This window comes from Sander lucioperca, chromosome 4, assembly GCF_008315115.2.
Source record: "Sander lucioperca isolate FBNREF2018 chromosome 4, SLUC_FBN_1.2, whole genome shotgun sequence".
NCBI classification, from domain to species: Eukaryota; Metazoa; Chordata; class Actinopteri; order Perciformes; family Percidae; genus Sander; species Sander lucioperca.
This window is the reverse complement of record NC_050176.1, coordinates 26,146,477-26,158,017: the sequence shown is the minus strand read 5'-3', so window position 1 is coordinate 26,158,017 and position 11,541 is coordinate 26,146,477. Positions and strand designations below refer to the sequence as shown.

At 41.4% G+C, this 11,541-nt stretch overlaps 2 protein-coding genes and 1 long non-coding RNA gene across 3 annotated transcripts in view; 1 reads left to right on the top strand and 2 right to left on the bottom strand.

Moving 5' to 3' along the window:
- LOC116040455 overlaps positions 1 to 574 on the top strand; it is an 8,375-nt gene extending 7,801 nt beyond the window's left edge. The window contains exon 3 of the long non-coding RNA XR_004102670.2: positions 535 to 574. This is a non-coding gene — a long non-coding RNA (uncharacterized LOC116040455). The remainder of the gene's footprint in view (positions 1 to 534) is intronic.
- fam114a1 (family with sequence similarity 114 member A1) overlaps positions 1 to 6,857 on the bottom strand; it is a 29,785-nt gene extending 22,928 nt beyond the window's left edge. The window contains exon 1 of the mRNA XM_035999918.1: positions 6,852 to 6,857. The gene's annotated coding sequence lies outside the window, so the exon portion shown is untranslated. The remainder of the gene's footprint in view (positions 1 to 6,851) is intronic.
- Positions 1 to 8,998, bottom strand: part of klf3 (Kruppel-like factor 3 (basic)) — a 16,406-nt gene extending 7,408 nt beyond the window's left edge. Inside the window, exons 1-3 of the mRNA XM_031285808.2 lie at positions 8,630 to 8,998; positions 865 to 925; positions 1 to 345 (exon numbers count right to left, since the gene is read on the bottom strand). The exon at positions 1 to 345 is cut by the window's left edge and continues 184 nt beyond it. Of these exons, the coding sequence (XP_031141668.1) occupies positions 1 to 345; positions 865 to 906 (387 nt within the window). The 5' untranslated portion in view covers positions 907 to 925; positions 8,630 to 8,998. The remainder of the gene's footprint in view (positions 346 to 864; positions 926 to 8,629) is intronic.
- Positions 8,999 to 11,541: the final 2,543 nt, after the last annotated feature.

Sequence of the window (11,541 nt, the reverse complement as noted above, 5' to 3'; positions counted from 1 at the left end):
GGTGGAGTAAGAAAGTGAGGAAGTAGGCGGCGAGGAGCGCAGCTGGGAGTGTGGGGGGGAGCAGCGGGGGGAGGGGCGGGGAGCCGAGCTGTAGGGGGAAGGCGGGGAGCTGTGTGAGGAGGCCGGGGAGGAGGCGGAGGAGCAGGGAGGGGAGGAGGAAGAAGAAGTGGAGGAGGAACGCTTGCTGACTGACAGGTCAACAGGCTCCAGCTGGGTGTGGGTGGGGTTGCTAGGGGTGTGGGACTGGGTGAAGGCGTGCATGTGCGTGGAGTGGATGAAGTGGGCGGGATGGGAGAAGATCACTCCGTATTGCTCCGGGGTTTTCACTAATGAAGAGTAGAATGACTGAGAGAGAGAAAGAGAGGATGCAGAAGAAGGAAGCAGTGAAGGGGGACAAAAGAGCAGTTAAAAATTTCCGTTCTGCATTGAATAACACGGAAAACATGTTTCTGCCACGCAAACAACCACAGCCAGCCAAAAACTTTAAACCCAGCTCTGTTTAAGAGCAGATAAATGTTATGTCTCAGAGTACAGTGTGTGTGTGTGTGTGTGTGTGTGTGTGTGTGTGTGTGTGTTCGTTCATTATCCTGCTGCCTGGCAGTGTTTGTACCCATTGTATGCAAATGTCCACTGTACAGCAGCCTGTTTGTCCAGGAAGAGCTGGAATGTGGGAACCAGTTTGTCTAGACACATAGGGTAGAGTGTGTGTAGGTGCAAAATGTGTGTGTAGGTCAGAGTTACTGTATGACATCAAAAACATGTTTGGGCATGATGGGAGCGCGCGCACACACGCACACACACACACACACACACACACACACACACACTTAAAGCTACATCCACACAAACACACACACGCCTCACCGTCTCCATGTCTGTCTTTAGAGGGTAGTCATACATCAGCATGGCTGCACAGGCCAGGCTCCTGCAAAATAAAACGCACACATACAGTACGGCCATCAGTACACACATTTAGTACAACACATTTACACATACTCATTTAAAAATCATATAATTTACTTTTATGTTCAGTATGATTTAGCATGACAGCCAGTAATGATCTGTAACCAGTGGTGGAAGTACCTAGATCCTTTACTTAACCCTTGTGTTGACTACGGGTCAAATTGACCCGTTTTCAATTTTTGTTTTATATCAGAAAATATGGGACATACAAATAAGCACTGAAAATGTGTAGAAGATTTTTTTTGTGAAAAAAAGGCGTCAAAAACGTCAAGGTTGACAGGAAGACAACACAAGGGTTAAGAAAAAGAACAAATATATACATGTAGAAATACTCTATTACAAGTACATTTAAAACTATACTTAAGTAAAAGTACAGAAGTATGATCACCTAAATAAACGTTAAGTATTAAAAGTTTTAAAAAAAAACTTCTTTTGCAGAAAATCAGCCCCTATGACTCTTTGGTGGAACAACCAACAACTCGTAGACATCTTTAAGGGGCCTCAACTAGACTGCTTTTTGTAAGGGGTCAAAAGCCAAAAAGTTTGGAAAGCACTGGTTTAATCTTTATTAATGTGTTGTATTATATAATCTTATGTTTTTTCATGTAAAATACTCATATGAAAAGTATGGCTGTCAGGTACATGTAGTGCAGTAAAGAGTACAATATTTCCCTCTGGAAGAAGTATAAAATACTCAAACGGCAAAACTGCTAGACAACTTTTAAAGTGAAATGGGTATGCACACATCCACATCTTTGAAAAGTCATGAAACGTAAATCATGTAAATTATAGGGAAAGGCTAGACTAGGGTCTGTAGTTAAATAGGAGCACTGTCAACTTACACATATTCTCTTCCTCTCTACTTTCAGAATCAAAATCAGAAGTTATTTGGCTCACTTGTCCGTCTGACAGTCAGACAATGCTACAGACAACTTTACTGCGGGCCGTCAGTGATACTACCTCACACATTTCAGTTTGGATCAAACGCGTGTAAGGTTTCAAAGGTGTTTCTTGTTACCTCGGCTTTGAATGGCCAGGTGCAGCTGCGATGACTCTGTTTGTTCCTAAATAAGTGTGTTTATCAGCGTGATTGTATAGGTGTGTGTGTATGTGTGTGTGTGTGTGTTCACCGGTGCATTAAGGCAACATGAACTGTCAAAGAATGTACCCTGAGGGAGTCTGTGTGTGTGTGACCTGATTAAAGTCCACAGTCTGGAGACAAGCTGGATAACCTTTAATTATTAACAAATGGGCAAGAACACAGGCCATCACACACACACACACACACACACACACACACACACACACACACACACACACACGGGGAGCAGACCAATAGGAGAGCAGGATGTTCGCTTGCTGGGTCAGGAAGGGTGTGAACATGACAACTGAAGCCTCACCCTTTGCCTGGCTCCATAGAAAACAAAGAGACTGCAGTCAGGTGGGGCCTGTGTGTATGTGTGTGTCTTTGAGAGTGTGTTTTCTAATCTGGGTTTGTATTGTAGTGTAGTTCAACTGGAGGTCAAGCAGTTATTCTTTTGTGGTTGTGAATCACACATGATGAGGTGACAATAAGAGTAGATAAAGTACAAACAGATCGCGAAACAAGAAAAGGACAAAAGAGTAAATGTACAGTGAACAGTAAGTACAGCTCACAGGTATTTTCCCAAAAGACACACAAAAAATGGGTTTGAGAAATCAGTGGCCATTGTGGAGGACCCCAGACCTTGTGTCTATCTTGTTTTAATATCTAAATGTTTCCTCTCTGTGACTGAAACAGCAATGCAGCAAGTACTGGAATTGATAAAATACTGCAAGAAACACATCTCTGACTCACAACTAATCACATTTGCAAACAAGGGGACACACTGTCACGGATGGAAAGCACCAGGAAACAGGCCCAATCACAGCTTCAGGCCCAACATTTAACATGTTTGGCTGCTAATAACCATTATTATTGATTAACCTGTCGATATATCGTTTTCAATTAAGTGTAAATGTCAGAAAATAGTAAGAAATGTCCATCACAAAATCCCACAGTCCAAGGTGATGTCTTCAGATACTTGTTTTGTCTGAGCCACAGTCAAAAACCCAAAGATGTTAAGTAACACTTTACTTTAAGTCCCCCTAATTGGCATTTAGAAAATGTTTATTTCATATATTTAATAAAAAGTGTAGAACACATTGTAATGTAGGCTAGTTGTACGTTTATTAATGTATTTATTAACATCTATAATTTTTCCTGTGGGCAACAATAACTGGATGCTGGAGTATAAACAGATAATGAATGACAGAGTAAAACACAGTCGTAATAATAGAAAATATGTTAGTTATAAGTTCACATGCTCAAGAAAATGCCATAACTAGCTCTATCAGTTCAGAGTTCATCTGTGATGAAAACTGTAACAAACCCCTGCAGCACTCAGCATACAATTAATTCCTTTAAAGAACACAAGAACATACCATTCCTCTTCCAGTTCACCTATGTGATCCCTCTCACAGGCTTCACAAGTGTGAAGTTGAATCATGCAGTCTGAGACACAAATACTTATAGATTAGTGGGCTAAATCTGCTTGTCATTGGGTGACGGTTACAGAGATCTTGGTCACATAGTAGCAGCAGCAGATCATTTATGTTATTGTGTTTTAATCTGCGTGGAGGTGTGTATGCCAGGTGGTTAGGGTTTACCACACAGGGAAATTAACAGAGGTTATCAACATGTGACAGCAGGATGGTGAGAGGGGAGATGTCCTTGTGAAAAAGACAAACTTTCCCTCTGGGTGTATCATAACAATAAATACAATGAAACACAAAGTTTAGACAATCACAGGAAATAAATTTAATTTAGCGGCGCAGCGTCTGCCTCAGTACACCTCCACAACCATAAGGCCTCAGGAGACAAAAGACATAGCAACAACTATTTGGATATATTGTTTAAGTCCTTTTTCAAGCCAAAATACCAAACATTCCCTCGTTTAAGTGCCTCAATTATGATGATTTGCTGCTTATTTTGTCTTGTCAAAACAAGACATCTGAAGACATTACAAGAAATTGTAATGGCCATTGTGGCTGGTGAGCTCAGTTGGTAGAGCAGGCGCACATTTATAGAGGTTTATTCATCAATGCAGAAGGTCCAGAGTCCGACCTGTGACAGTTTTCCTGCATGTCTTCTGCCTGTATCTCCCCTTTCATGTCTGAGCTGTCCTATCATTAAAGGCGGAAATGCCCATAAAAAAATAAAAAAAAAATAAAAAAGAAATTGTAATGGCCATTTCCTTTTTACTATTTCGGACATTTCATAGACCAAATTAATAATAGATTAATCAAGAAAATGATCTACAGATTGATTGATAATTAAAATAATCGTTAGTTGCAGCCCTAGTTGCATTGATTCTCCAACAGATTGAGTTTTTTTAATGGGTCAAACTGATCTGACAGAGGACAACAACCTCTTTTAGACAGCTGTTGCACCTCTGCTTCATCAGAGCATTTCCAGGTACTGTAGCTCCCTCAGATGTAAAATCACAGGGCTCACAGTGTGACGTGAAAAAAGCAGTGTGTGCTGCACCTTTTTGGTAAAGTAGCAGTAAAGTAGTAGTTTTTGGTTAAGTAGCCCTACCTGGAGTTGTTGACGAGTATTTTCTCCCACTGCGCTCTACATGTGGGTGTGTGTTTGTGCATGTCAAGTGTGGTCTGCAAATATTGTCCTTCTGGGTCAGTAGAGCTACTGTGTACTCAACCCCAACCAACTCTGCAAACACTTCCTACACCCCTCTCTCTCTCCACCCTTGGACTCACCCTCCAGATCTTCTTCTCTCTCTCCACCCTTGGACTCACCCTCCAGATCTTCTTCTACACCTCTTCTTCATTCGCTCCTCAGCAATCACCCATGTCTATACTAGTGTATTTATCTGAACCACACACCACACTCTTTTTTTCTCTCCCTCTCTATGAATGATATAAAACAACATGACTGAAGGGGAAAATATTGTGGCTTGGAGTCCCTGGCTACTGACTCAACCACACACGAGCACACACACACACACGCATAAGCACACACACACGCACCCCAAGTTTCTGCTAGCTCAACAGAATACACACACTAAATCACTAAATTATTACACACACACACACACACACACACACACACACACACACACACACACACACACACACACACACACACACACACACACACACACACACACACACACACACACACACACACACACACACACACACACACACACACACACACACACGTCTAATGGCAACAGGCTGGAGATGATGAGATCACCAGAGAGACCAGAAACCTCCAGACAACAGCTTTGTCCAAGAACACGCTGCAATAGACACACACACACTTACAGCCTTCAGTTCCCTGCTTCTTTTTCTTTACCACCTCTTTTACCTTGTCAGTCTCACCTCATGTCAGTCCTGTGCTGTCTCATACCATGACTTGTCTTACACTGTCACTTTGAATACAAATCGCCTGGTTCACACAGCACTCGAGCATTGACGCACTCCATCACTTACAGTGTAAAACTTCATGTACATACTGTAGCTTAACTATTTACATTACACCCCTCGGGGAATGCACTGATTTTTCTAAACTTAAGATCCCAATTACATGACTCAGCAAGATGACGAGCTAATACTCCAGCGTTTAACATTTCCTTTTTCTGAGCTCACCTCTGATGTAGTTTCTTCTTGCTCCACGCTCCTTCTGCTGCCCTTGACTTACTTGAATTTACTCCTTCTTTCAAACCTTCACCCTCTACTGTACTTCCCTGCTTCCTAATTTCAACCCCTTACCTCACTTCCTACTCATGACCCCCCTGATTACGCCTCATACGCTCTGACTTTGACTCTTCTCACGTTAAGGGCCCCTACTGAAGTAACATATCCTCTTATTTTGGCTTCTTATATTTCTGCTTATATTCCCTCATCTAAGCTGGCTCGCCCACTCCTCTCATCCTTTTACCCCCACAAACACACAAATGCACACATACACACATGCATGGGCACGTAGCCACTCTCCGCTGCTCTCCAGCAGACTGTGGGGCTGCAGGCCTGCAGACCTCGGGGGAAGTCAAAAGGGGGCCGTAAGCAGGGGAGAGGAAACAGGATCCATCATCACACACACAAGCAAATGCACATTTAAAGACACACCGGAGTTGACATAAGGCTCAAACACTGACAAAGACACACACACACACATGCACGTACCTCAAGCCGCACTTGTCAAAGAGAGCAAAGTTTTGAGGCTTTCCAGACAACTGAGGACAGAGAGGACGAGAGAGGCTGCCAGAGAGAAAGAGAGAAGGAGAGGGAGAAGCGGAAGCCCTCAGAGTTTAGTCTGACTGTTATTATTTCCACACTGCGTGATGGGTCGGGGGGTGTAAAGAAGAGAAGGAGGAGGAGGAGGAGAGTGAAGCCAAATGGGGGGGGTGCTGCTGCAGGGGGCCTGCGGTTTCCTGTCTGACACCCCCCCTACATTGCACCTCCCTACCCGAAGAATGAGAGGAGAGAGGAGGGAATAGAAGGAGAGAAAGGGCAATGAAAACAGCCGCTCTGACCAAACTATGTCAAAATGGAAGTGGAAAGAACAAGGCATAGACAGAAACGAGGAAGAAAATGAAGTGGGTTTTGACCAAAATATGACAAAACTTCAATGAACCTCAAACATGGGGAGGGGGCCTGGGGGTAAGAAAGAGCTACACATACACAGTGGCTCAATCCAGCGGTTTAAGAGCAGTAACAGACACACTGCACAAGTGTGTGTCTGCGCTTTTACATAACTGTGTATGTGCGTGCGTGTGCTGGCACACATGTGAAGTTGTGTAACGAGTTACAGCTTTTTAAGTTTATGGCTGTCTGTTGACCACGGTGTCCTTATTCCCTTAACTTCTAATGGAGAATTTACCAACTCTTCAGCATCCAGGAGTTTAATGTTTAGCCCTAATGTTCCCTCGGACATGCCCTTTGAGCAGTGTGTGTATGTATGTACGCACTCTTGCGCATTTTGTTCCACCAGATAACATCAGCATGTTGATTTAGGAAAAAAGGTGAATAGGTGGGTGAGGTATTTCTCTAATGAGAAACAAATAAATTTGAAATGAATAAAAAAGAGAGGTTATCTTCTTCTTCTTTAAACTTTTCCAGAGAGATTGAAGAATGTAAAGTAAGACAAAGAGACAGAGAGAGAGCGAGCGAGCGAGCCCTCATTCCACCCCCCACATCCACATCCACATCTCTCTCTCTCTCTCTCTCTCTCTCTCTCTCTCTCTCTCTCTCTCTCTCTCTACAGGATAAGGGCTTCATATGCCAAGTGGAATGTGTGACGCAAGCCTCAGCCTTGAAACAAAGCACAGGAAACAAGGAGAGACAGAGACGGAGAAACACAGAGAGAGAAAGAGATGTGAGGTGTAGTATAAAGGATGTAGTGAAACCAGAGGTAAGACAAAGAAGCTCAGGTGTGACTGAATGTTTAAACACAAACACACACCTGCCACATATGCTCCTCTGTGTGTAACACTGCACTCAGCTCTGACACCACGCAGCAACACTGAGGGTCATCTCTCACAGAGCTTGCTTATGCTTGAGCATCATGTTCAGTCTTTACTGATGACTGGTCAATATGATCTACAGCCAAAGTAAAATATCAATCAATCAATAGATCCAGTGACAGAGAAGCAGCAACAGTTTTGACAATCAAGGAATTATTTCAGTTGTTTAATCAAGCAATTTAATTTAATTTGTTGTGTTATTTCAAAATTAAATATCTTTAGATATTTGGACAAAATAAGACACATAAATGTGTCACTGTGGACTCTCATAACCTGTAATAGGCAATCTTCACAATTTCTTTTGGAACTAATGAATCTCTTATTAAAAAAAACTCAAAACAGATCAACTGAGCCCTAACTGATCACACTGATATTTTTTATCTGTAGCCTACTAAATCTCTAAATCTAGATCCTTTTAAACAGATCAAAATCACACTATGGTCACACATTGTTATATGTCAATAACACTGAAAAAGAGGGGAGCCAACTGAACAGATGGAGAGAAAACACTCAAGAGTTTTTCTCCATCACTAGCCTGTATTTGACCACTAGTTTAATTTTATTAGGCTAGTAGTATACCACAATAGGCTACGTTCTATAAAAGTCTCTAAAAGCTATAAATAGCAGACTCTCTGCTGCCATAAGCTGTCGGGTTACACCAGTTATCAGCCACTGTTAAGATCGTTAGTCGTCATGCCAATACATTTTTTTTAAATAAAATTTTCATCTGTTTTAAAACATGAAATAGCCTATGCGAAAATGTTGATTTAACACACAAAATCAAGAAAGTGTCCTAAAAACGAACTTTGAGTAGGCTAATTAACTAATGAGGCAAATTAACCAGACACAAGCAGCTTGATCTCATTAACAAAAGACCCACAGCTTTGAATTTATGGACTTCTTTCCTTTCCCATAATAAAGTCTGCTTTAATACAACACATCTAACCTTTAAAAGACCACCCAGCAAATTACAGGCTTCACCACAGTAGAATAGTAGCCTACATCCGATAGAAAATCTTATTCCCTAAGGCCTAAGAACAGTGTGCCGGGGTCGCCGTATGAAACTGCCCGCAGTAACATAGGAAGGTCAAACTTACTTCTCAGATGGAGTATACAGTCTATTCCAGGAAGAGAGACGATAGTTTCACAGCTGCCTTGCTGAACGGCAAAGGCTGTCTCTTAGTGAGAAACTCAATTAGGCAACTCCGGTGAAAAAGTGACGCAGGCGACGATCAGCCCTCCGCTCTGTCTCTGACACCAAGCTCTGAAAAACACGACAAGTCCACTTATCGATGGCTCCACAAAACTTCCCGAAGTTACGAAACTCTCTCTCTCTCTCTGTCTCTGCGTGTTTGTGTGTGTGTGTGTGTGTGTGTGTGTGTGTGTGTGTCTCAGGTTGTCGTTTAGAAAGTGTTGCTGCTGGCACATGACTCGGTCTGTCTGTGTTCTCCATGGGGTCTGACCGCTGGGCGGGACCAGGGCGGGGCAGTCCAGTTCGTGTGTGTGTGTGTGTGTGTGTGTGTGTGTGCGCGCGCGCGCGCGCGCGCGCGTGCGTGTGAGTGGGTGTTGCAATTTTTCAAGTTTAGAGACAACATTGGTGGAACAAGTTGGCTATAGTCAAGTAGCCTAGTAATACCACAGTGCAGAAATACTATGTTACAAGTAGCCTAATAAGGGTCCTGCAATCAAAATGTTAGGCTACTTTAGTAAAAGTACAAAAGTATTAGCAACAATATTAAAGTAGGCTATATAGCCTACTCATTATGCAGAATGGCTCATTTCAGAAAAATATACATTATATTACTGGATTATAATTATTAATGCATTAATGTGTTTATCACTTTAATGTTGCAGCTGGTGAATGTGGACCTAATTTAATTACTTTAGCCTATATACTGCAGGTGCGTGTGAATTTCCTCCCACTGACCAATACATTTTTACCTTGTCTTTAACCTTTATAATAATAGGCTACATCATCACAAATCATTTTTTTATTATATTTATGATTATTCATCTCAATCTTCAAATTAGGCCTAAATTCTAGTAACTAAAATAATGTAGTGGGGTACAATATAGTATATATTATTCCAATATAGTATATTGTATAGTACAATATTTGCTTCGGAATTGTAGTGAAGTAGAAGTACTGTATTAAGTAGCAGAAAATGGAAATATTCAAGTAAAGTACAAGTACCTCAAAATTGTACCTAAGTACAGTACTTGAGTGAATGTACTTAGTTACCTTCCACCACGAAACAACAATTTGAAACGTTTTAAGCCATTATAATACTAATCTTTAACAACTGCAGAGACTTGTTATTGATAAAACATTGTAGGTATACTGTGTTTTTAATACTAATTAAAATGTTCAGTATGACAAATCTGTCACCCTGACCTGAATGGCGCATTGTTAGTGATGGAAAAAACATATTTGCATCTTTTTTACTCAGAAATAGCAATACCCCAGTGTACTATATACAATTTTACAAGTAAAAACCCTGAGGAAGAGGAGAATGTGCTGGGCGTGACAAGAAACAAGCTCTTCCCACAAGGAACTGCATACTCTTACGAGGGAGGGATAGATAATTATAGGGCACAGCGTAAAATCGGAGATTACTTAATTTCATGTGCAACACCTTTCAATCATCAATACAGGTAATACTTGTTTCTGGTTTACTGACAGGTGCACATTCAAATTTTGTTTCAGGACACCTCAAACAGTTTCTGTCAACAACTCGTGAACCCACTGAGAATCAATACCTCAACTCTACAGCTTATAGTCATGTTTTTTTGATAATTGTTTTGATTTTCCAGTGAGACTATGCAAGTGTGCATGTACACATTGTCACATTGTTTCCACATTAGAATACATATCAAAAGCTGCTAAGTTTAATACAATGAAGACTTTTTTTGCACCCTCATGCTCAAAAATCAGTCCATGCTGTTGTAATTCTCACTGGTGAAACTGACGTAACCATGGCTAAATATGACAAACTAACTTAAAAAAAAAAAAAAGAATTGCACACAGCCTTTGTATTTTACTAGGTCAGTGGCCATGGTATAAAGGTGATGATACACTCAGTTCTCCTGATATTGAAAATCTTCACCTATCTTCTCTGTCCATGTTTTTTCATACCGACTCCATGTTCACTTACATGTACAACATTCATACTGTAATGCAGTTTTATTTTGTAGCCACAGTAAATACTTGTTGATTGATCAGCTGACAGGTCTCCATTATGATCTTTCATCAATCAAACACAATTCCAGTGAACACTTATTCCTGTTCTATCTTTTGCAAGGGGCCATAGTACTCCTGCTCTAGGTATGATTTAGAACATAATGTAGTACACCTTGTTCATTCAATTCACTTTGCATTATCACTTACTTACTTACTAAACTAAACTATCACTTAATGTTCTTCTAACCTTATTCATCCCAAAATAGCTTTTTATGTCACATATGCCTAGTACAATATTCAGTTTGTTAGTTTTCTGTTACTGTTATATTGCTGTGGATGCTTTAGTAGCATATGCACGCACGCACGCACACACGCACACACACACGCACGTACACACACACACACACACACACACACACACACTCACTCTCATTATAGCCCTGTCCTCTATGCTCTTTGTGTAGCGAAGTGAGACAGTCCTGGGTGCTGCTGCAGAGCTGGCTGTTGAAACAAGGCAGCAATGATATGACAGCTGTTATTTCACGGCTGGTTTCTATATTAGTAGAGGTATAAGCCTTTCATGTCTGAATACACATCCACTTAGGCTTAGCCAGCTCCGTCAGTGAAGCATGAGACATGTCGATGTCTTACAGAGCAGGATGGGAGCATGATAGACGGCTGGTCGGGTCGGATAAGTCACTGTAACTGTGTTTCTGTGTCAAAAATGACTCAGAGAGAACTCAATGAGCCTGACTCCACAATACACTGTGAACCTTTAGACAGGAAGAAGAAGTAAGAATTTATATCACGCAGGTCACATACCAGGTG